Source organism: Anolis sagrei, chromosome 2 (assembly GCF_037176765.1).
Source record: "Anolis sagrei isolate rAnoSag1 chromosome 2, rAnoSag1.mat, whole genome shotgun sequence".
In the NCBI taxonomy this organism is placed as follows: domain Eukaryota; kingdom Metazoa; phylum Chordata; class Lepidosauria; order Squamata; family Dactyloidae; genus Anolis; species Anolis sagrei.
In genome coordinates, this window is record NC_090022.1 from 983044 (window position 1) to 1006092 (window position 23049).

Genomic DNA, 23049 nt, shown 5'->3' on the forward strand with positions numbered 1-23049 from the left:
TCTTCCGCCAAGACCAAAAATGGCTGCCGCGGGCTGGGTGCCCAGAGAGGGGCGGGGCTTCTTGGCGGGACTGCGGAGTAGGGAACACTAGAGCCTCCTTCCTTCTCTGCCAAAGGCTCAGCACCCGCCAATAGGAATTCTCCGTCCTCACTGACGTCAGCGGTCGCCAGGCAGAAACTCCCTCGAACTCCTTTCTCCGCCCTCCCTTCCTTCCTTCTTCTTCATTTGCCGGGATGGGCCAATGGGAATGGGCCTCCGCTCGGCGCGTCACCAGTCTCCAGGCAGAGGGAGCGAGCTTCCTTTCTGCTGCCCTGGAGACTAGGACGCAAGGGAAGAACAATGGCTTCACACTACAGGAAAGGAAGGAGATTCCACCTGAACATGAGGAAGAACTTCCTGACTATGGGAGAGAGCTGTTCAGCAATGGAACTCTCTGCCCCGGAGGGAGTGTGGTGGAGGGAGGCTCCTTCTTTGGAGGCTTTTCAGCAGAGGCTGGATGGCCATCTGTCAGGAGTGCTTTGAATGCGATTGTCCTGCTTGTTGGCAGAAGGGGGTTGGGCTGGATGATGGCCCACCAGGTCTCCTCCACCTCCAGGATTCTGTGACTCTCCCCCTTGGCCTCTCTCCTGGACCACCAGTGGGAGTGTGTCCCCATCCATCCCTCCCTCCATCTTTGCTGGAAGGAGAGACCCAGACCCCCCAGTCTCTCTCTCTCTCCTGGGATGAGCCCAGGCCTCCTCCTCCTCCCTGACCCACGCCCTCCGCCTGTCCCTCTCCACGGGGTCACGCCCCTCCCTCGGCCCCTCTTCTGGCTTGCCTCAGAGTGGCCGGTCCTTCCCATCGCTGGGCAGAGAGGGGGGGCTGCCCTCACCCGTGCCCCTCGCCCAGTCCCTCACCCAGCATCCCCGGCAAGTCACGCCCTGCTCATGTTAGGATCAAGACCTTTCCCACCTCACCTCTTTCAGTCCCAAGATTCCTGGGCTCTTTGCAAGACCACCACATGGGGTGAAGTGTCCCCACATTCTCCTCTCGCGTTTCCAACGTTCACTAGAACTTCCCCCAGACATCGGAGGAAGCCTCTCTGGCATCAAGGAGAGAGAAGAGACGTGGTCAGAAGATTAGGAGGGATTCCTTGCTTACAGAATATTTTGATTTCAGGAAGGTCTCAGGGATGTTTCCGCCGCCTTGGATGGTGATTCTGTCGATGCCCTGGTCGCTCATTGGAATAGGGAGTTGACTAGGGCAATAGACATGATTGCTCTGGAGCGCCCCCTCTTAAGTCGCTGAGCTAAACCATCTCCTTGGTTTAATGAGGAGCTGGTGGAGTTGAAGTGAACTGGCTAGAGAGCGTGTGGCGGAAAAAGCCCAGCGAGCCAAATCAAACACCCTATGCCTGTATCTAAGGGCATATGGCGTGGCAATAGAGGCCACACAAAATGCTTTCTATTTGGCCAATATTGCATCCGCAAGGAACCGTCCGGCAGAGCTGTTTCGAGTAGTCAGAGGGTTGTTGAATCCCACCTTGAGTGGGTCCCCTGACGACTCGGCAGCGCGCTGTGAAGAATTTGCTGAGTACTTTGCGGACTCAAAGTATGTTCGGGCTTTGACACCACATTAACGGCAGTCTCTGAGGATGTAACTCAAGCATCTGCTTGTCCAGTTTTGTTGGATTCGTTTTGATCTGTTCAACTCGACGAGGTCACCAGGGTTCTTGGGGAGGCGAGGCCTACCACATGCATCCTAGACCCCTGACCTTCCTGGCTGGTGAAAGAAGCCAGAGGGGGTTTGGCAGAGTGGGTAAAGGTGGTGGTTAATGCCTCCCTTCGGGAAGGCAATATTCCAGCCAGCTTAAAACAAGCTGTTATTAAACCGCTGTTGAAAAAACCATCACTAGACCCCACTCAATTTGTCAACTTTCAGCCAGTTTCCAATCTCCCCTATTTGGGCAAAGTCTTGGAACGTGTGGTGGCCTCGCAGCTCAAGGAGTTCCTGGTAGACACGGACTATCTAGATCCAGCACAGTCTGGCTTTAGGCCGGGACATGGTACTGAGACAGCCTTGGTCGCCTTAGTGGATGATCTTTGCCGGGAATTGGACAGGGTTGGTTGGTTCTGCTGGACCTCTCTTCGGCCTTCGATACCGTCGACCACGGAATCCTTCTGGGACGCCTCGCAGGAATGGGTCTTGGGGGTACTGCCTTGCAGTGGCTCCGGTCCTTCCTCAAGGGTCGCTCCCAGAAGGTGTCACTAGGGGATGCCTGCTCGACTCCTCGGCCATTGCACTGTGGAGTCCCGCAGGGTTCAGTACTGTCCCCTATGTTGTTTAACATATACATGAAGTCGTTGGGAGAGATCATCCGGAGTTTCAGGGTGCGGTATCATCTGTACGCAGATGATGTCCAACTCTGCCACTCCTTTTCACCTGCTACTAAGGAGGCTATTCAGGTCCTGAACCGGTGCTTGGCCGCTGTAATGGACTGGATGAGGGACAACAGATTGAAACTAAATCCAGACAAGACAGAGGTACTCCTGGTCAGTCGTAAGGCCGAACAGGGTACAGGGTTACAGTCTGTGCTGGATGGGGTCACACTCCCCCTAAAGGTGCAGGTTCGCAGTCTGGGAGTTCTCCTGGACTCATCGCTGAGCCTGGAACCCCAGGTCTCGGTGGTGGTCAGGGGAGCTTTTGCTCAATTAAAACTTGTGCGCCAGCTGCGCCCGTACCTTGGGAAGTCTGACTTGGCCACGGTAGTCCATGCTTTGGTTACATCCCGCTTAGACTACTGCAACGCTCTCTACGTGGGGTTGCCTCTGAAGACTGCCCGGAAGCTGCAGCTAGTCCAACGCTCGGCAGCCAGACTACTAATGGGGGCTGGGTACAGGGAGCACACCACTCCGCTGTTACACCAGCTCCACTGGCTGCCAATTAGCTTCCGAGCGCAATTCAAAGTCCTGGTGTTAACCTATAAAGCCCTAAACAACTCCGGCCCCGTTTACCTCTCTGAACGTATTCTCCCCTACGAACCATCAAGATTACTAAGATCGTCTGGAGAGACCCTGCTCTCGGTCCCACCGGCCTCACAAGCGCGCCTGGTGGGGACGAGGGACAGGGCCTTCTCGGTGGTGGCCCCGCGACTCTGGAACTCTCTCCCACTGGAGGTCAGAACCGCCCCATCTATCCTGACATTTAGGAAACGGGTGAAGGCATGGCTGTGGAGACAGGCTTTTGATGAATGAGACAACACCCTAGGATTTCGGATGGAAGATGATGTATATTTGATTGTAATATGACGACTGACCACCGTAATTTTAAATATATTTGTTATTTTAAATGTATTACTGTAATTGTGAACTATGATATTTTACTGATTGTATGTGTTTTATGGTTGTAAACTGGGCTGAGTCCCTCAAAGAGGTGAGAAGCTCGGTACAGAAAACTTTGAAATAAATAAATAAATAAATAAAGGTTCCATGGTCGGATCACTGTACTCTGAGAGTCCAGTTGGAGCACGCATACCCACCCTGCAAGGGCGCCGAGCCAATTCGGACTCTCGCAAGGAGACTTATGGAACCCAGTAGTTTCCGGAATGCTCTGAAGGATCTGGTGCCTGCCAGCGACTCGATCGATGTGCAGGTGGACATATGGAACATCAGGCTATCCAATGCACTCGACGAGTTCGCCCCTAGATGCCCTCTCCGACCCCACCGAAATCGGTCTCCTTGGTTCACCGAGGAACTTCGACTGATGAAGTGGGAAAAGAGACGGCTAGAGGGCGTGTGGCGAGAACTCCGTGACGGAGCATCGTGATCAGCTTATGAGGCATTTAGGGAATCCTATGAGCACGCTATCACCGAAGCAAAGCGGGTATATTATGCCTCTTTGATAGCGTCCGCTAGCTCACGTCCGGCAAAATTGTTCGATCTTTAACAACGGTTCCCACCGTCCCAAAAAGTGATGATCAGGCCCTTCAGCCAAGGCTTTTCAGAGCTATTTTGCAGACAAGATCTCTCTACTACGCCGGGACCTTCCCGCCACAATTGATACAGTGAGAGAACTTGAGACTCCGTGGCCACTTGCTGGCCGGTCCTCGACCGGTTCACCCCGCTGGATGCAGAGGCTGTCAATAGGCTCATAGCTGCAGCTAGACCGACCACTTGCTCCCTCGATCCGTGTCCCTCTTGGTTGGTGAAATCTTGCTTGGAGGGATTACGTGACTCTCTGTTGAAGATTATGAGCAAGGAGTTTTTCCAGAGGGTTTAAAAGAGGCGGTGGTCTCTCCCCTGCTGAAGAAACCAGATTTAGATTTGCAGACACCAGTTGCAGACACCATGGCACTCATCATCCAGAAGTTCCCAGAAGACATCACAGCGCTGTTTCACCATTGCCTCACCACCAGTTATTTTCAGTGGGACAATGTATTCTACGAACAGAAAGATGGAGTAGCTCTGGGGAGCCCTCTTAGCCCAGTCATAGCTAACTTCTACATGGAACACTTTGAAAAACAAGCTCTTGAAACAGCAACCAAAAAGCCCACCATATGGTTCAGATATGTGGATGACACTTTCACCATTTGGAGCCATGGAGAAGAAGAACTCAACAGGTTCCTGGAACATCTGAACAGCATCCACCCAAACATCCAGTTCACTATGGAAAAAGAAAAGGAAGGAAGACTGCCTTTTCTAGATGTCCTAGTCATCCGCAAACCAGATCAACAATTGGGTCACACCGTTTACAGAAAACCCACACACACAGATAGATATCTACACAAAAACTCCAACCATCACCCAAGTAAAAAAAAGAAGCACCATTAAAGCCTTGGCAGACCGTGCAAAAAGAATCTGCGAAGCCCACCTCCTCCTCCAAGATGAACTGAACCCCCTCAACTGGGCTCTCCAGGCCAAGGGAGACTCCACCTCAGACATCAGAAGAGCTGCAAGACCAAGAACAAGCCACGAGAGTCAAGATGAAGATCCACCCAGAGGAAAAGTGTTCCTGCCATACATCAAGGGAACCACCATAGGGAAGCTGATGAGGAAACACAACATACAAACAATCTACAAACCCACCAAGAAAATCCAACCAATGCTCCGTTCAGCAAAGGACAAGAGGGATCCTCTCACCTCTGCAGGAGTCTACCATTGTATACCATGCAGCTGTGGACAAGTCTACATAGGGACCACCAAACGCAGCATTGCCCAAACACGCATCAAGGAACATAAAAGGCACTGCAGACTACTTCAACCAGAGAAGTCAGCCATAGCAGAGCACCTGAGGAACCAGCCTGGACACAGCACATTATTTGAGAACACAAAAATGCTGGACCACACCAACAACCACCATGTCAGAGTACACAGAGAAGCCATTGAAATCCACAAGCATGTGGCGAATTTCAACAGAAAGGAAGAAACCATGAAAATGAACAAAATCTGGCTACCAGTATTAAAAAAACTCTAAAATTACAACAGCAAAAACAGCAGAGAGAAAAACAGGCAGGGACATCTAATCACCTTTCAGGAAGAGTTTGCTCCAGGCACAGTCAGCCCATTGTATGCTAATCAAGGTGGTCAGTTGAAAGATTCACACCTAGCCCAACTTACAAAAACCCTTTGTCTCACCCTGGTCATTCCACAGATATATAAACCCCTTCTTTCCCAGTTCCAGCAGACCTCACCTCTGAGGATGCTTGCCATAGATGCAGGCGAAACATCAGGAGAAATGCCTCTACAACATGGCCATATAGCCTGAAAAAAACCCACAAGAACTGACAGATTTAGATTCTTCGGTTCCCTCCAGTTACCGCCCCTGCTGTTGGAGTCAGGGGGAGAGCTTTAAACTGGCTGTCCTCCTTTCTTCACAACCGTGGACAGCAAGTGGAGAGGGGAGGCCTGGTCTCTGAGAGGTCCCCTCTATCTTGTGGGGTTCCTCAGGGGGCCATTCTCTCCCCTCTGTTGTTTAACATCTATATGCGACCACTTGCTCAGCTGGTTCGAGGTTTTGGGCTTGAGTGTTATCAGTACGCCGATGACACTCAGCTGGTGCTGAAGACGGAAGGCTGACCGGACTCTGTACCCGATTGTTTCCATCAGTGCCTCAAGGCCGTTACAGGATGGCTGCGTGCCAGCAGGTTGAGGGTGAATCCAGCAAAGACGGAGATTCTATGGCTGGGTCGACCGGGCAGTGAGGATATCCAGCTGCCTACCCTTGATGGCGAGGCGCTATGCCCATCATCATTGGTAAAGAGTCTGGGAGTCCTTTTGGACCCTCTGCTGACAATGGAGGCCCAGGTCTCCGCCGTGAGCAGAACCGCCTTCTTTCACCTGCGGCAGGCTAAACGGCTGGCCCTCCTTCTCCAGGGACGACCTAGCTACGGTGATCCAGGCCACGGCCATCTCAAGACTGGACTACTCTAACGCCCTCTACACTGGCCTTCTTCTGTCGGTGATCCGGAAGCTCAAGTTGGTACAAAATGCAGCTGCTCGGCATCTTGCGGGAATTCCGATGAGATGTCACATAACACCAATCTTACTCCAGCTGCATTGGTTAGCAATTGAGCACCGGATCACTTTCAAAGTGATGGTACTCACCTTTAAGGCCTTGCATGGTCTGGGGCCGATGTACCTGAGGGACCGCCTCACCCCCTACCAACCCGAGATCCCTCCGTTCTGAGGACCAAGATTTATCGGAAATTCCCAGTGTCAAGACCTTGCGTCTAACAGTAACCAGACGCAGAGCCTTTACAGCAGTGGCACCATCACTCTGGAATACTCTGCCACCTGAAGTCCGTGCCTTGCGGGACTTATCAGCTTTCTGCAGGGCATGTAAAACATATTTGTTTCGACAGCCTTTGATCTTTGATATTGCTGTTTTAAATTGTGTTCGATTTTAGCCTGTTCTTGTAAGCTGCTCCAAGCCCCAGGGGAGTGGCGGCATATAAGTTTGAATAATAAATAAATAAATAAATAAATATTACATTTATTATTTTACTCCATCATTATTATTATATTTATTATTTTATGTTAATATAATTATTTTTCCCTATTTATTATTATTAATACATTTGTTATTTCACTCTGTTTATTGTTCTTATTATTACATTTATTATTTTACGCTATCATTGTTGTTATTATTACACTTATTAATTTACGCTATCATTACATTTATTATTTCACCCCATTTATTATTATTTATACATTTAACATTTTACTCCATTGTTATTATTATTATTACATTTATTATTTTACCCTATTTATGATTATTGGAAGGATACGTAAGCACATTTACACTGAAGAAGGTTAGAATAATGATTTAATCACAGTTGGACAGTCTTATCTTAAATTACAGGTTTATGCAATTATTCAGAAACATTTAATGTCGCGACCCAGATGCCTTTAAGAGCCAGACACACACAGGAGTTCTAATCAAAACAACAGTTTATTAATCAAAGTAACAGGACTTAGAGACACTTGCTTCAGTGCCTCTGGGCAAACTAAAAGGATTGCAGCAACTTGTAGCTTGAAAAACAAACTTGGAAAATAAACCAAATTAAACTGGCAAAAAATCTGGGTTAAACAAGAGTTCCAGCAAAACGCCCCAAAATCACACAGTTTAAAGGTAGCAAACAAACAAGAAGCCGTCATCCAAGAGCAGTCCAAAGTCGAAGGAATCCTAGTAGAAGTCAGTCAAAGTCCAAAGAAGTAACGCCGTCATCAAAGCAGTCTGAGGTCAAGGAGAGGGGAAATCCGCACCAGTCGATACACAAAGGGTACACGAGAATCCAAGCCAGTCGATACACAAAGGATACAGCAACCTGCAGTTCTAGGACCCAAGCCCAACAAGTGAAGCGGCACTGACAAGACCCAAGGCACGAAACTGACACTTCACCTACTGCAAAGTTCTATTACTCCAGTGCCTTCATTTATCTTACAATTCATCATCCGTTGATAAGTTGTCCTCCACCCTCTCCTCATCACTGTCAGCTGCCTTAGCCACTACAGCTGAGCGCCAACGCCCGTCCCGCCAACTTTTCCATCTTTTGTCAAGACTTAGGTCTCCCCATGATTGCCTAGTATCACCAGATTGTCAATCCCCAGAAAATCCCTCAAAAGTATTGCTGGACGTGGGTTGCATGCAGACATTTCTAACTTCTTGAACTTGAGTCCAATTCAATGGTTCCCCCTCATCCTCACTACTCCCAGACCCATTACTTCCAGTAAAGCCCATAAAACCCTCATCTTCAGTGGGAGCAGTAAGTATGTCCCAAATCCTCTTTCTTTGATGCTCTTCGCCTGACTCCTGCTCTTGAGTAATCCTCTTGATACCTCTATTCCCATCTCCCTCCTCCTCATCACTCATTTCATTTTCTGAGAAACCTTTGAAGGAGTCTTCGTCTGTAGGTGACATGAATATCTCCCTAATTCTCTTTCTTTGTTGCTCCTCATCCAACACCTGAGCACCTCACTTCCCTCCTCTACTACTATTATCAGTTGTAACGTTGCCAGCAGACTCTACTGCAACATTTAACTTATAGACGCCTCAATTAATGTAATTATATTGGTATCTATTTTTATTTTTATTCTTGAAATTTACCAGTAGCTGCTGCATCTCCCACCCCCGGCCTTTACTCAAGTCAAGAAGTTTTCGCAATTTTTGTGGTAAAATTAGGTACCTCTTCTTATATTTGGTCGGCTTATACTCAAGTATATACAATATGTGCTTTCTCCTCAGTGTGGGTTCTTTGATGGGTGCACAGACTGTCACTCCGACAGTTCTTTCCACATTCCATGCAGTTATGTCACTTCTCCCCTGTATGGATCCTTTGATGGATACGCAGACTCCCACTCCGACTGAAGCTCTTTCCACATTCCATGCATTTATGTGGCTTCTCCCCTGTATGGGTCCTTTGATGGATACGGAGATCTCCACTCTGACTGAAGCTCTTTTCACACTCTGTACATTTATGTGGCTTCTCTCCTGTATGGGTCCTTAGATGGGAATGCAGATGTCCACTCCGACTGAAGCTCTTTCCACATTCCATGCATTTATGGGGCTTCTCCCCTGTATGGGTCCTTTGATGGATACGCAGATTCTCACTCCGACTGAAATTCTTTCCACATTCCATACATTTATGTGGCTTCTCCCCTGTATGGGTCATTTGATGGGAATGCAGATATCCACTCTGACTGAAGCTCTTTCCACATTCCATGCATTTATGGGGCTTCTCCCCTGTATGGATCCTTTGATGGATACGGAGCTGTCCCCTCTGACTGAAGCTCTTTTCACATTCTGTACATGTATGTGGCTTCTCTCCTGTATGGGTCCTTTGATGGGAATGCAGATATCCACCCCTACTGAAGCTCTTTCCACATTCCATGCATTTATGTGGCTTCTCCCCTGTGTGGGTCCTTCGATGGATATTCAGAGACACACTCTGACTGAAGCTCCTTTCACATTCTGTACATTTATGTGGCTTCTCCCCTGTATGGGTCCTTTGATGGATACGCAAATCTCCACTCTGACTGAAGTTCTTTCCACATTCCATGCAGTTATGTGGCTTCTCTCCTGTGTGGGTCCTTTGATGGATACGCAGATGTCCACTCCGACTGAAGCTCTTTCCACATTCCATACATTTATGTGGCTTCTCCCCTGTGTGGACCCTTTGATGGATACGCAGATCTCCACTCTGACTGAAGCTCTTTCCACATTCCATGCATTTATGTGGCTTCTCCCCTGTGTGGGTTCTTTGATGGGAGCGCAGATATCCACTCTTACTGAAGCTCTTTCCACATTCCATACATTTATGTGGCTTCTCCCCTGTGTGGACCCTTTGATGGATACGCAGATCTCCATTCTGACTGAAGCTCTTTCCACATTCTATGCATTTATGTGGCTTCTCCCCTGTGTGGGTCCTTTGATGGGAACGCAGATGTCCAGTCTGACTGAAGCTCTTTCCACATTCTATGCATTTATGTGGCTTCTCCCCTGTGTGGGTCCTTTGATGGGAATACAGATTTCCACTCTGAGTGAAGCTCTTTCCACATTCAATGCATTTATACGGCTTCTCTCCTGTGTGAGTTCGTTGATGTTTAGTAAGAGAACTTCTCTCAATGAAGAACTTTCCACAATCAATACAATTAAGTTGCTTCTCCCCTGTGTGTGATTTTGACAAGGAATGCAGATTTTCCATTCTTTTACATTTATGATTCAAATATTATGCCAGAACGTCACAGATATGTTCTCCTGAACAGGACAATATTTCCTCTTCTCAGTATTTGTATTGCTGTCATCTTCTTTCCTCTTTACCAAGGCCCTCTTTATACAACACAATCCCACCTTTCCTTCTTGAATACACAGGTTTGTAGCTGGAAATAAATTATCTCCAACTTATTAGTTCTTCTTATCACCGCTGTGTAGTTTAATTGAAGACCGAAGGTAAAGGGCAAAGTGTTCTTCTCAAGGTTCATGCAGAAGTTACCTGCCAAAAGAATGAGAGGAAAAACTCATCAGGCGCGGAAAAAAGAAGAATCTCATGGGAGATGAAGAATAATAATCTAGTGCTGTAGCAGGGGAAGAAGGAGGAAAGATTGGCCCAACTCAGATGAGCCAACTGCCCAAGAAAGATAAATCTCTGTTGAGATGCAAAGGGGATGATGGCACAAGATTCTGTGTATGAGAGATTTACTGCGCTGCAATGTGTTCAGAGTGTAACCCAACCGTTGTAAAGGAAGACCTCTAACAATATGGTCATCAGAGAAAGGTCTAAGGTTGCAAAGCATTTCCTGCCTAGATCACGCTTCCTCACATCCCAATTCAGAACTTGAGTAACCACCTGTACGGGCAGACAATCCCAAGTGGTCAGTCTTGGAAGAAAAATGTTTCATTGTCTTGTGTAGATTTCTCCCAACTCAGGAAAAAATATGTTCCTGCTCCTCTCTTTGCCTACCCCACATTTCTATAGCAAGGCACCTGGAGTGATTATTTATTTATTTGCATTATTTCTACCCCGCTCATATTAGCCCGAAGGCAACTCAGATTGAGAGCACATTAGGCTCTTGACATATTGCATTCTTACAAAACCTATGCCACAAAGGTATGAAACATCAGGCAGAAAAAATGCAAAAAGAAAAACAAAGGAAAATGCAAACTTCTACACCGAAACCACAAAAATGGAGGTAGGGATGCAGAAGCACAGGGTGGAAGGCACTCAGCGTAGCAGCAGTACACGAGAGAACGGGTGTAGAGGAGACGGATGGATGGATTGACCTCCAGTGCTAAAGATTATGTTTGTGCTATGGCTCAAGGGGTAGGAGGAAAGCCATCAAGTTCACCGCATCCACTACAATCCCCTCTTTGGCCCTCAGAGCCCATTTGCAGGGTTTTTTATTGAGGATCACCTGCCAGGTGAGCTGAGTCTGTCATCTGGGTAGTGCCAGGCTTGTTTCCTAAGCAGAGCATTGTATACCATGTGCCACCAGGTAAATGGTCCCCCAATTAACCAGTGAGTTTGTTCATCACAATCAGAAGTACCATGGCTTTCTCCCTACAATAACGGCAGATTGCGGGGCCCACTTTGCCTCCTAGTTTTGGGGAGGGCTCTTCAGTCTCCTGGGAGTACGGCCCCCTCTGAGTCCTGCCTATTGCCCTCCAACGTCTTGGCCCAACTGAGAGCGTCCAGCAGGTGATTCAGCAACACATGGATTACGGCTTTAATTGCCAACAAGGGGACGAGTTGGGCCTGCTTACCTTTCCTGGGATGGCTCAGAACAGGCTTCTAACTGGCTTTCACTGTTTACTTTTTAATAATGTCAAATGTTTAATTTTAATGTGTGTTTTTCAGCTTTAAATTATATCCTGTGTTGCTTTTAGTGTTAGTGATTTTGGGTCTTTTGAGAGAGAGAAAGCAGGACAGAGATGATAATGATGATATAACTCTGTAAATTGCAAGGCTGGGCCTTTGGCCGTTGCCGACCCTTGCGACCATCCCCTTTGACCCCCAGCATGGTCAGATTGGGCACGGAGGGTCCGCGATGCCTGGCCTCGCACAGAAGAGGCACCGGAGCAGGGCAAAGGGGCGGGCAGAAGGCACGCAGGGGGACAAGGAGGGGCAAGAGGGGATCTGAGCCCTCTGCCACCTGTAGAGTTGCCTACAATGTTTTAAAAAACAAGGCCCCCTTCTGTGGTCAAAAGCGCAATCCATTCTCTAGCTGCTGAACTGGACCTCCTCAAACATGATATCCCTTCATCCAGATCTTTGGGGCCTCCTTTGGGGCCCCTCCCACATGCCCCCTTCACGGCCCCCTCCTCAATGGGGCAGGAACAGAACCTGGATCTTCAGATGGGGAGAAAGGCTGGTGTTCGGAAGGGCTGCCCACCCCCGGGTCCCTCTGCGCTCCCTTCTTCGCTCTTCTTCAAAGTTAAAGAAAGCATTGAAACATGATTTATGGTTAAGGCCAATATCATGGTAGGTGAGGATGACAGGCCTATTTCCCTTTGATGTGGACGGATCCAGCCCGCCCATCCCTGCCATTCCTTTGTTCATCAGAGCCAGAGAGGGGTCCCTGCCCCACATTCACATTGAGGCATCAACACCGGAATTTATTATTTGAGACATTTACATGCTGCCCTTCTCACCTCAAAGGGGAACCGCTTACAAGCAATATGTAAATACAATCTATCTATATAAAAATGCTCTGTGCATAATGAGTACCTTAAAAACAAAAGAACCAATGAACGGCATCACACCAAATTTGGTAACAAAATGTCTCACAACACAAGAGTGACCATCACTCAAAGCATTATGATTTTGTAATTTGGGAGTTGCAGATGCTGGGATTTATAGTTCACCTATTATCAAAGAGCATTCTGAACCCCACCAACGATGGAATTGAACCAAACTTGGCACACAGGACTCCTCTGACCAACAGAAAACACTAGAAGGGTTTGGTGGGGATTGACCTTGAGTTTGGGAGTTGTAGTTCACCTACATCTAGAGAGCACTGTGGATTCAAACAATGATGGATCTGGACCAAACTTGGCACAAATACTCAATATGCCCAAATATAAAAACAGATGGAGTTTGGGGGAAATAGACCTTGACATTTGGGAGTTGTAGTTACTGGGATTTATAGTTTACCTACAATCAGGGAGCATTCCGAACCCCAACACCTACAGAATTGGGGCAAACTTCCCACACAGACCCCCATGACCAACAGAAAATACTGTGTTTTCTGGTGGTCTTTGGTGACCCTTCTGACACCACCCTGGTGACCCCCCCCCCCCCCGGGGTCTTGACTTCCCAGGTTGAGAAATGCTGCTTTAAGACCATCCAGTCCAACTCCCTTCATAAGGACAAGAAAACATAATCAAAGCCCTCCTGACAAAGGGACATCCAGCCATTCTCTCTCACACACATATATGTATATGGCAGATGCAGTATCATAGATTTGAAAGGGACCCTTAAAGAAGGACAATTATACATTGCACGTTCCAGAATAGGCAAACCAGGCAATCTCTACATCAACACTGGCAAAGAGACAAGAAATGTTGTATATCCACAAGCATAAAGAAATTACATATATTAGAAACCAACACTTTGTCATTGCTTCATTTTCCATATCACCAGACTGGGCCACAGCAACGCGTGGCAGGGGACCGCTAGTATATTATATTACGACCATAACACAATATTCATATGATACATTACTATATTGTACTATACCGTTATACTGTAATATTATTAGTAATATTACATGTAACACAAAATATATAATTATAATATTGTATTATTATTATTAGCATTATATTGTATCACATTATAATATTATCTATATTATATCATTAAATAGTATATTATATTATTAACACAGTGCAGGAGACAAGGTGGAAAGCAGTAGTTTCTGGGGGGAGGGACACACAAGTGATGACACAGGAAGTGAGCAGAGTTCTGGGAAATGTAGTTTAGAGCGGAGCCTTTTGCATTCTCTTCCACAAACTACATTTCCCAGAATTCCCCTGACTGCCTTGTGCCGCCTCCTACTCCTCCCTAAAACCCGTGCTGGGGGAAAACCCATGTTCGTTCTCTAAAGGGATTGAGAGATAGAAAGGGATTGTTGGGGATGGAATCAACTCTGTGAGGAAAGCCAAGTTGAGTGGCAGGAACTCCAAAGTTTACCCAACAGGTTTTCTATCACTGCTGCTATTTCAAAGACTATTACTCCTGTTATTTCAGGATCTGATCCCGGGTTATTTGGCTGTGTAGACTCCCAGAATCCAGTTCAAGGCAGAGGATGTGGGGTCAGATCCTGGGAGAGAGGGAAGTGCGGATCCAGGCCAAGTCTTCAGCATTCTAAACTGGGCAAAGCCAGTCCCGTGAGCCTCGGTTCCAGCGGCACGGCTCCCAATGGTTTCCTTGAATCATAGAATCATAGAATCAAAGAGTTGGAAGAGACCTCATGGGCCATCCAGTCCAACCCCCTGCCAAGAAGCAGGAATATTGCATTCAAATCACCCCTGACAAATGGCCATCCAGCCTCTGCTTAAAAGCTTACAAAGAAGGAGCCTCCACCACACTCCGGAGCAGAGAGTTCCACTGCTGAACGGCTCTCACAGTCAGGAAGTTCTTCCTCATGTTCAGATGGAATCTCCTTTCTTGTAGTTCGAAGCCATTGTTCCGCATCCTAGTCTCCAGGGAAGCAGAAAACAAGCTTGCTCCTTCCTCCCTGTGGTTTGCTCTCACATATTTATACATGGCTCCTCTCAGCCTTCATATCTCCTCTCAGCCTTCTCTTCTTCAGGCTAGACATGCCCAGCTCCTTAAGCCGCTCCTCATAGGACTTGTTCTCCAGACCCTTGATCATTTTAATCGCCCTCCTCTGGACACATTCCAGCTTGTCAATATCTCTCTTGAAGGAACCCTCTTGTCAATTAATCTTTGAGAGCAGCGCTTCTCCCCGGTCAGATGTCTTTGTCGACAAATCAGACTTGAAGAGCGTGGAAGGCCTTCCTCTCCCTGTCTCCTATCTGTGGGCACACCAGGCGGGTCTCACTCTTCGCCCTGGTTCCCTAATTGGGGGAAGGGGCTCCCTCCCTCCCTGCCCAACCAGGGTCCTTCCTCGGGACCACCCTCCCTCCCTCCCTCATCCCCCCTCCTTGAAGGGTCTGCTTTGGGCAGGGAAGGAAGGAGGGGAGGGAGGGGGGGCTCCAAGGGGGAGGAATGAAGGGCTGCCGGGCCGGCCGGCCTGCCTGCCTGAGGGAGGGAGGGAGGGAGGGGGCCCCCTCGGCAGTGCTGCATCACCCAGACTATCAGGGCAGAGAATCCATCTGGTCTGTTACGAGCTGGGTCACATGAGCCTGCACTGCCATTCTGGAAGCAAGAAGACATGGCGGATGGGTGATGTCTAAAGGGATGATGGCCGGAGGAAAAAACACAGAGCTGGCTGAAGGGAGACCAAGGTGGGAAGCTCCTCGCGCGCTATGCATTTCCACCTGGGCTTCCTCAATCTCACTTTCCAGGGCAGTTTTGGAGCCCGAAACCTGGCAGAACTGGTGACCATCTCTGGGAATAGCTGTGTCCATCCAGGAGTATCCCATAGCTCCCCTTCTGACCTCATCCCATGAGTATCTGAGGCCCCCCTCTATCCCAGGACCTGATCCCAGGTTACCTGGCTGCGTAGACTCACATCGTCCACTTCAAAGCAGACCATGTGGGGTCAGATCCAGGCCGAGTCTATAGAATTCCAAGCTGGGCAAAGCCAGTCCTGTGATCCTCGGTTCCAGCGACACGGCTCCCAATGGTTCCCTTGAAGAGCGTGGAAGGCCAGCCTCCCTCTCCCCCCCCCCTCTCTGTGGATACACACTGGGGCAGAGGAGGGTCTCAGTCTTCACGGTGGTCCGCTAATGGAGGGAAGGGGCTCCCCCCCCCACCACCTTCCTTCCTCAGGGCCTCCCTCTCCTCAGGCGCCCTCCTTGAAGGGTCTGCTTTGGGCTGAGGGAGGGGGGGGAGGGAGGTGGCCCCTTCGGCACTGCCATACAATCCAGATTATGAAGTCTAATGCCTAAGAGCGAATCCTTTGGATGGGGGGGGGGGTCTACCTTTTCCCTTCCCTCCCTGGCCCCTCCCCCTCCTCTTCCCCCCTCCAAGAGGAATTCACCCCACAAAAGCTTCCTTGGGGGCCCCTCTCTCTTATCGCAAACATGCCCCCTTCAAGGCCCCCTCCTCAATGGGGGACACACAACCTGGACCTTCAGATTGGGAGAAAGGCTGGTGTTTTATCATTTGGTTATAATTAACTGCGATTGTTTTAACTCTGTATGTATTTATGGTTTTATACTGTGTTATCGATTGTGGCATCAAACTGCTGCCTTTGTTGGCCACTCTGGAGTCCCCCCTCGGGGTTGAGAAGGGCGGGGCAAAAATGCTGTAAATAAATAAATGTTCGGAAGGGTTGCCCATCCCCGGGTCCCTCTGCGCTCCCTTCTTCGCTCTTCTTCCGGGGGACGGTCCAGCCCGCCCATCCCTGCCATTCCTTCGTTCATCAGAGGCAGAGTGGGGTCCCTGGCCCACATTCACAATGAGGCATCAACACAGGAAGGGAGCAGAGTTCTGGGAAATGCAGTTTAGGGTGGAGCCTTTTACATTCTCTTCCACAAACTACATTTCCCTGAATCCTCCTGACTGCCTTGTGCCACCTCCTACTCCTCCCTAAAAGTCGTGCTGGGGGAAAACCCGTGTTCATTCTCTAAAGGGATTGAGAGATAGAAAGGGATTGTTGGGGGTTGAATCAACGCTGTGAGGAAAGCCACGCTGAGAGAGGCAGGAACTCCAAAGGTTACCCAACAGGTTTTCTATTATTGCTGTTGTTGTTGTTGTTGCTTCAAAGACTGAATGAGTCTCCTTCAGGGTGAGAAGACAGGCTATAAATGTCATAAATAAATGAATGGGCATCTGTTGGGGTGGTTTGAGTGTGCTTTTCCTTCCTGGCAGAAGGGGGCTGGACTGGATGGCCTCTGGGGTCTTCCTGTGAAATAGTATTGTTAAGTTTATGTTGGTTAGAATTCCCCAAAATCAGGGAATGAGTTGAATGGTCTGAAATTTGGGGGGGGGGGGGGGGGGCTAACAGTGGTCTACCATTATAGCAAGTTTCATCCCGACAGCTCAAAAACGAGGGAGAAAGGAGCCCCGGAAACTCCTCCCACTTAAGCAATGACATAACGAGAACATGACTTCGCCAGAACGCAGCCCGGCTTGACCCCACATGTGGCACCAGTTCTGCAAGTCACGTGACCTTCCTCAGAGCATCCAATTTGGCAAGCAATACTGATGCATGGATGTCTAATTACAAACAATCAATATTCAAAGACCTCAACTTGGACTTCCGGTTTAGGAATGGCAGCAGACTAATTGACCAAAAGCTCTGTCCGTAGTCCTTAGCAAGATTAGTGCCTCCAACGAGCTCAAAATGAGGGCAGGAGTTCCCCTGGCTACACATCAATAAGCCCAGGAGAAGTGCGGACCTTTGCAAACTGGGCAACAGTGGTGTCGATGGGGGAAGCTGTGAGTTTTGAGGGTCTCCTGGGGGATTGCAGCTCCCTAGATCAGTGTTTCTCAACCTGTGTCCCTCCAGGTGTTTTGGCCTACAACTCCCAGAAATCCAGCCAGTTGACCAGCTGTTAAGATTTCTGGGAGTTTAGGGTCAAAACATCTGGGGAGAGACCCACAGGTTGGGAACCACTGCCCTAGATGGATCGCCATTGAAGGAGAGATGTACATGCACATAATAGTTGCAGCTGTTTTCAACTTAAGTTTTGAAATAGAAGATAAAGTGCAGTTGTTCTTGTGACGAAAGAGGCCCAGTCTCAGTGCAATCCTGATTTGTCACTTTTTGGTTTAGAGAGAGAAGAGGAAGGAAAGGAGGGAGGTATTTCAGCGTGGCCTTGAATCGAAGAGAAGTCAGCACCGCTCACTGATTTATCAAACGTCTCCCTGAAGCTTTGCCAAATAGAGGAGTTTGTTTGCTAAAGACATTTATTTCAAAACTTACCAATTGCGACATCAATTGGATAAAGGAGAAATCCAATCACACCTCTGAGGATGCTTGCCATAGATGCAGGCGAAACGTCAGGAGAGAATGCCTCTAGAACATGGCTCTATAGCCCGAAAAAACCCACAAGAACCTAGAGAAATCCAATGTTCAGTGGAAACCTCCTAAAATGGAGAAAGGAAAACAACATAAGAAGATGTTGGCCGAATGTACAGAAGTGATGAAACCGCTGAAATTCTGGATGGATTAATCCCTAGTGCCAAGGGCAAGCTGGATCAACTAAAGGCCATTCTGAAGAATTCCCAACTGGGCAAAGCCAGTCCCGTGTGCCTCAGTTCCAGTGACACTGCTCCGAATGTTTCCCTTGAAGCATGTGGAAGGCCTTCCTCTCCCTCTCCCTCTCCCTGTCTCCTATCTGTGGACACACCAGATGGGTCTCACTCTTCACCCTGGCTCCCTAATTGGGGGAAGGGGTTCCCTCACCCCCCCCCCCCCCAACCAGGGGCCATTCTGGCTTCCCAGGCCAGAGAATTCGAGCTGCGTGTCTCAGGCAACGTCCACACGCCCTGTCTCTCAGGATCTGATCCCGGGTGATTTGGTGGCGCAGACTCCCAGAATCCAGTTCAAGGCAGAGGATGTGGGGCCAGATCCTGGGAGAGAGGGAAGTGCGGATCCAGGCCGAGGCTTCAGCATTCCAAGCTGGGCAAAGCCAGTCCCGTGAGCCTTGGTTCCAGCCACATGGCTCCCAATGTTTCCCTTGAAGAGCGTGGAAGGCCAGCCTCTCCCTGTCTCCTATCTGTGGGCACACCAGGCGGGCCTCACTCTTCGCCCTGGACCCCTAATTGGGGGAAGGGGCTCCCTCCCTCTTCCCCCCCCCCAACCAGGCTCCTACCTTGGGACCACCACCCCTCCCTCTCCCTCCTTGAAGGGTCTGCTTTGGGTAGGGAAAGGAAGGAGGGGAGGGATTGGGGCTCCAGGGGGGAGGAATGAAGGGCTGCCGAGTGCCTGTCTGAGGGAGGGAGGGAGGGGGCCCCTTTGGCACTGCCCTCTGGCCCCGATGATCATGGCAGGGCACCAACCGCTGCTCTGGGGCAGAGTGAAGAGAGAGGGGCCGGAAGACAGTTCCACTTTGTCTCCTGAGCTATGCAAATAATATAATGTAATATATTGTGTATACATATATTTATAATATTATAATATAATACAATATAATCCCAATAATATAATATAACAGCACTAAAAAAGCTCCAGGTAACATCCATCAAAAATATTGAAACACCACAACACCCTAAGACTTGATCTTCAAAACCTCCCTCTTCAAAAGCCTGTCCGAAGGAAGAAGTTTTAGCCAGAAGGACAACAGGGAGGGGGGGAGGGCATTGTGGCTTCACAGGGCAGAGAAGTCAAGCTGCGTGTCCCGGGCAACGTCCACACGCCCTCTCTCTCAGGATCTGATCCCAGGTTTCATGGACTCCCAGAATCCAGTTCAAGGCAGAGGATGTGGGGCCAGATCCTGGCAGAGAGGGAAGTGCGGATCCAGGCCGGGTTTCAGCATTCCAATCTGGGCAAAGCCAGTCCCGTGAGCCTCGGTTCCAGCGACATGGCTCCCCATGGTTTCCTTGAAGAGCGTGGAAGGCCAGCCTCTCCCTATCTGTGGGCACACCAGGCGGGTCTCACTCTTCATCCTGATCCCCTAATTGGGGGAAGGGTCTCTCTCCCTCCTTCCCCCCTCCATCAGCCTCCTTCCTCGGGGCCAACCCCCTCCCTCCCCCTCCTTGAAGGGTCTGCTTTGGGCAGGGAAGGAAGGAAGGAGGGGAGAGAGGGGGCCTCCAAGGGGGGGGGGATGAGGGAGGGGGGAGGGAGGGAGGGGGGAGCCCCCTTTGGCACTGCCCTCTTGCCCCCAAGATCACCACAGGGCACCAACCGCGACAGTCCCAGCTTGACTCCTGTGCTATGCGAATAATATAATATAATGTAATATGTTGTGTATACATATAATATTTATAATATTATAATGTAATACAATATAATCCTAATAATATAATATATTGTGTATACATATAATATTTATATGGAAGCTTTTAAAGAGAGGCTGGATGGCCATCTGTCAGGGGTGATTTGAACGCAATATTCCTGCTTCTTGGCAGAATGGGGTTGGACTGGATGATGGCCCATGAGGTCTCTTCCAACTCTAGGGTTCTATGAGTCTATTATAATGTAATACAATACAATCCTAATAATAGTAACATGATATTATAAATATATATATTTTATAGGACATGTAATATTACTAATGATACTACAATACAATGGCAGAGTACAATAGAGTAATATATAATACTGATATTGTACTATGGACATAATATAATATAATGTATGCAAATGCCTCTTGTGAGCCACTCTGAGTCCCCTTCCTTCCTTCCTTCCTTCCTTCCTTCCTTCCTTCCTTCCTCCGGGGTGAGAAGGGCGGCATGGAGGTGTCGTCAATCAATGAATGGTGCACCAGGATTGTGGCGCAGCATTTATAGGACATGTAATATTCCTAATGGTATTACAATACAATGGTCTAGTACAATAGAGTAATACATAATACTAATCCTGTACTATGAGCATAATATAATATAATGTGATATATTGTGTATACATATAATATTTATAACATTATAATGTAGTACAACATAATTCTAATAATAATAATAATAATAATAATAATAATAATAATATGTTATACATATATATACTATAGAACATGTAACATTTCTAATAATATTACCATACAATGGTAGAGTACAATAGAGTCATATACAATACTGATATTGTACTATGGGCATAATATAATATAATGTGATATATTGTGTATACATATAATATTTATAACATTATAATGTAATACAACATAATTCTAATAATAATAATAATATGTTATACATATGTATACTATAGAACATGTAATATTTCTAATAATATTACCATACAATGGTAGAGTACAATAGAGTAATAGATAATGCAAATAACATAATATATTGTACGTAAATGCATCTTGTGAGCGGCTCTGAGTCCCTTTCGGGGTGAGAAGGGCGGCAGAGAGATGTGCAGCTTGGGTGTGACCCTGGACTCATCGCTGAGCCTGGACCCCCAGGTTTCAGCGGTGACCAGGGGAGCATTTGCACAGCTTAGGCTCGTGCGCCAGCTGCGCCCGTATCTCGGGAAGTCTGACTTGGCCACGGTGGTACACGCTCTTGTCACATCCCGCCTGGATTACTGCAACGCGCTCTACGTAGGGCTGCCCTTGAAGACGGCCCGGAAGCTTCAGCTGGTCCAGCGTGCGGCAGCCATGTTACTAACTGGAGCGGGTAGCAGGGAGCACACAACGCCCTTGTTGTCCCAGCTCCACTGGCTGCCGATTTGCTACCGGACCCAATTCAAGGTGCTGGTCTTGGCCTACAAAGCCCTAAACGGTTCTGGCCCAAAATACCTTTCTGACCGCATCTTGGCCTACGAGCCCACGAGGACCTTGAGATCGTCTGGGGAGGCCCTTCTCTCGGTCCCGCCTGCCTCACAGGCATGGCTGGCGGGGACGAGGGAGAGGGCCTTCTCGGTGGTGGCCCCCCGGCTGTGGAACACTCTCCCGGCACACATCAGACAGGCGCCCTCCCTCATGTCCTTTCGAAAAAGCCTTAAGACCTGGCTGTTCGAGAGGGCGTTTAATTAAGTGCTAAGCAACAACATTACGGTAATGAGAACTGGAATGGTATAAGGAAGATGAGACTGGCTATGATTCTACTAAGAGACGAAGCGGATTTTTATGTAGTTTGTATTTGTTGTATAGTCATATGTTGTTGATACTGGCCTCTGTAACTGTCTTTTTATGTGTACTGTACACCGCCATGAGTCGCCCGTAAGGGCTGAGAATGGCAGTCAATAAGTGCATCTAATAAATAAATAAATAAATAAATAATAATTGTAAATGAATAAATGGTGAGACACAGAGTGGGAAGAGACTCCCAAGGTCCCCCAGCCCAGGAAGGAGGAGGACACCGCACAAGCCCTCCCGACAGATGTCCACCCAGCCTCTGCTGAGAGACCTCCCGAGAAGGAAGGAAGGAGGAGCCCCCCCCCCCCGCTGGACCCCCAGGAAAGCCCCCCCCCCCCGTCCAGGGTGGTCAGGGCAGGAGGGAGTCGAGCGGGGCCCTCGAGGCCATCCATTCCCACCCCCTTCTGTCAAGCAGGAAGGCACAGAGAGAGAGAGAGAGAGAGAGAGAGAGAGAGAGAGAGAGAAGGGCGGCTGACCCATGTGGTCAACAAAGAAAGGAAGAGAGAAGGCTGGCCCGTGCTGTGGAGTGGCCCAGGCCCAGGGCCCAGCCCCAAGGAGGAGGAGGCCAAGAAGGCCAGGGCAAGGGCCACGCAGGCCTGCGCCACTCACACTCACTCACTCACTCACCCGCACTCGAAGGGCTCTCCTCCTCACGGGGAAGGACACTGCACTTCCGCCAAGACCAAAGATGGCTGCCGCGCGGGGGCTGGGCGCCCAGAGAGGGGCGGGGCTTCTTGGCGGCGCTGGCCAGTCAGGAGCGAGAGCGCCCCCTCCCTTCCTTCCTTCCTTCCTTCCTTCCTTCCTTCCTTCCTTCCTTCCTTCCTTCCTTCCTTCCTTCCTTCCTTCCTTCCTTCCTTCCTTCCTTCCTTCCTTCCTTCCTTCCTTCCTTCTCCTCCAAAGGCTCAGCACCCGCCCGCCCGCCAATAGGAATTCGCCTCCCTCTCCCGCGTCACCGGTCTCCGGGCAGAAACTCCCCCTCCCGAGCGCTTTCCTCCGCCCTTCCTTCCTTCCTTCTTCTGCCACTCCAATTCCTTCCTTCCTTCCTTCCCATTGGGATGCGCCAATGGGAATGGGCCTCCGCTCTCAGCGTCACCAGTCTCCAGGCAGACCCGGCCTCCCGGGAGGATGCTCCCTCTGGATGCTGCTGCTGCTGCCCATTCCTGCCATTCTGAGAGGGAGGAGGGGAGGGAGGGAGGGAGAGCA

At 49.0% G+C, this 23049-nt stretch overlaps 2 protein-coding genes across 3 annotated transcripts in view; both read right to left on the bottom strand.

Annotated features, from left to right (window-relative positions):
* LOC132764002 (zinc finger protein 214-like) overlaps positions 1 to 23049 on the bottom strand; it is a 353977-nt gene that overhangs the window by 278897 nt on the left and 52031 nt on the right. The window contains exon 1 of one of the 2 annotated variants that reach the window (XM_067464884.1): positions 22474 to 22508. The exons of the other annotated variant lie outside the window; for it this stretch is intronic. The gene's annotated coding sequence lies outside the window, so the exon portion shown is untranslated. Of the gene's footprint in view, positions 1 to 22473; positions 22509 to 23049 lie in introns of those variants that run through there. 2 annotated transcript variants of the gene reach the window in all.
* Positions 7418 to 22498, bottom strand: LOC132766284 (zinc finger protein 227-like). Its single transcript, XM_067464925.1, has 2 exons — positions 22474 to 22498; positions 7418 to 10468 (listed from the first exon to the last, which is right to left on the bottom strand). Exon 2 carries the CDS (start codon positions 10178 to 10180, stop codon positions 8789 to 8791), a length of 1392 nt encoding a protein of 463 aa, XP_067321026.1. The 5' UTR covers positions 10181 to 10468; positions 22474 to 22498; the 3' UTR covers positions 7418 to 8788.

Bases quoted from the DNA above. Each gene is read 5' to 3' on its own strand.
- LOC132766284 (XM_067464925.1), bottom strand. From the start codon at position 10,180: ATGGAAAATCTGCATTCCTTGTCAAAATCACACACAGGGGAGAAGCAA.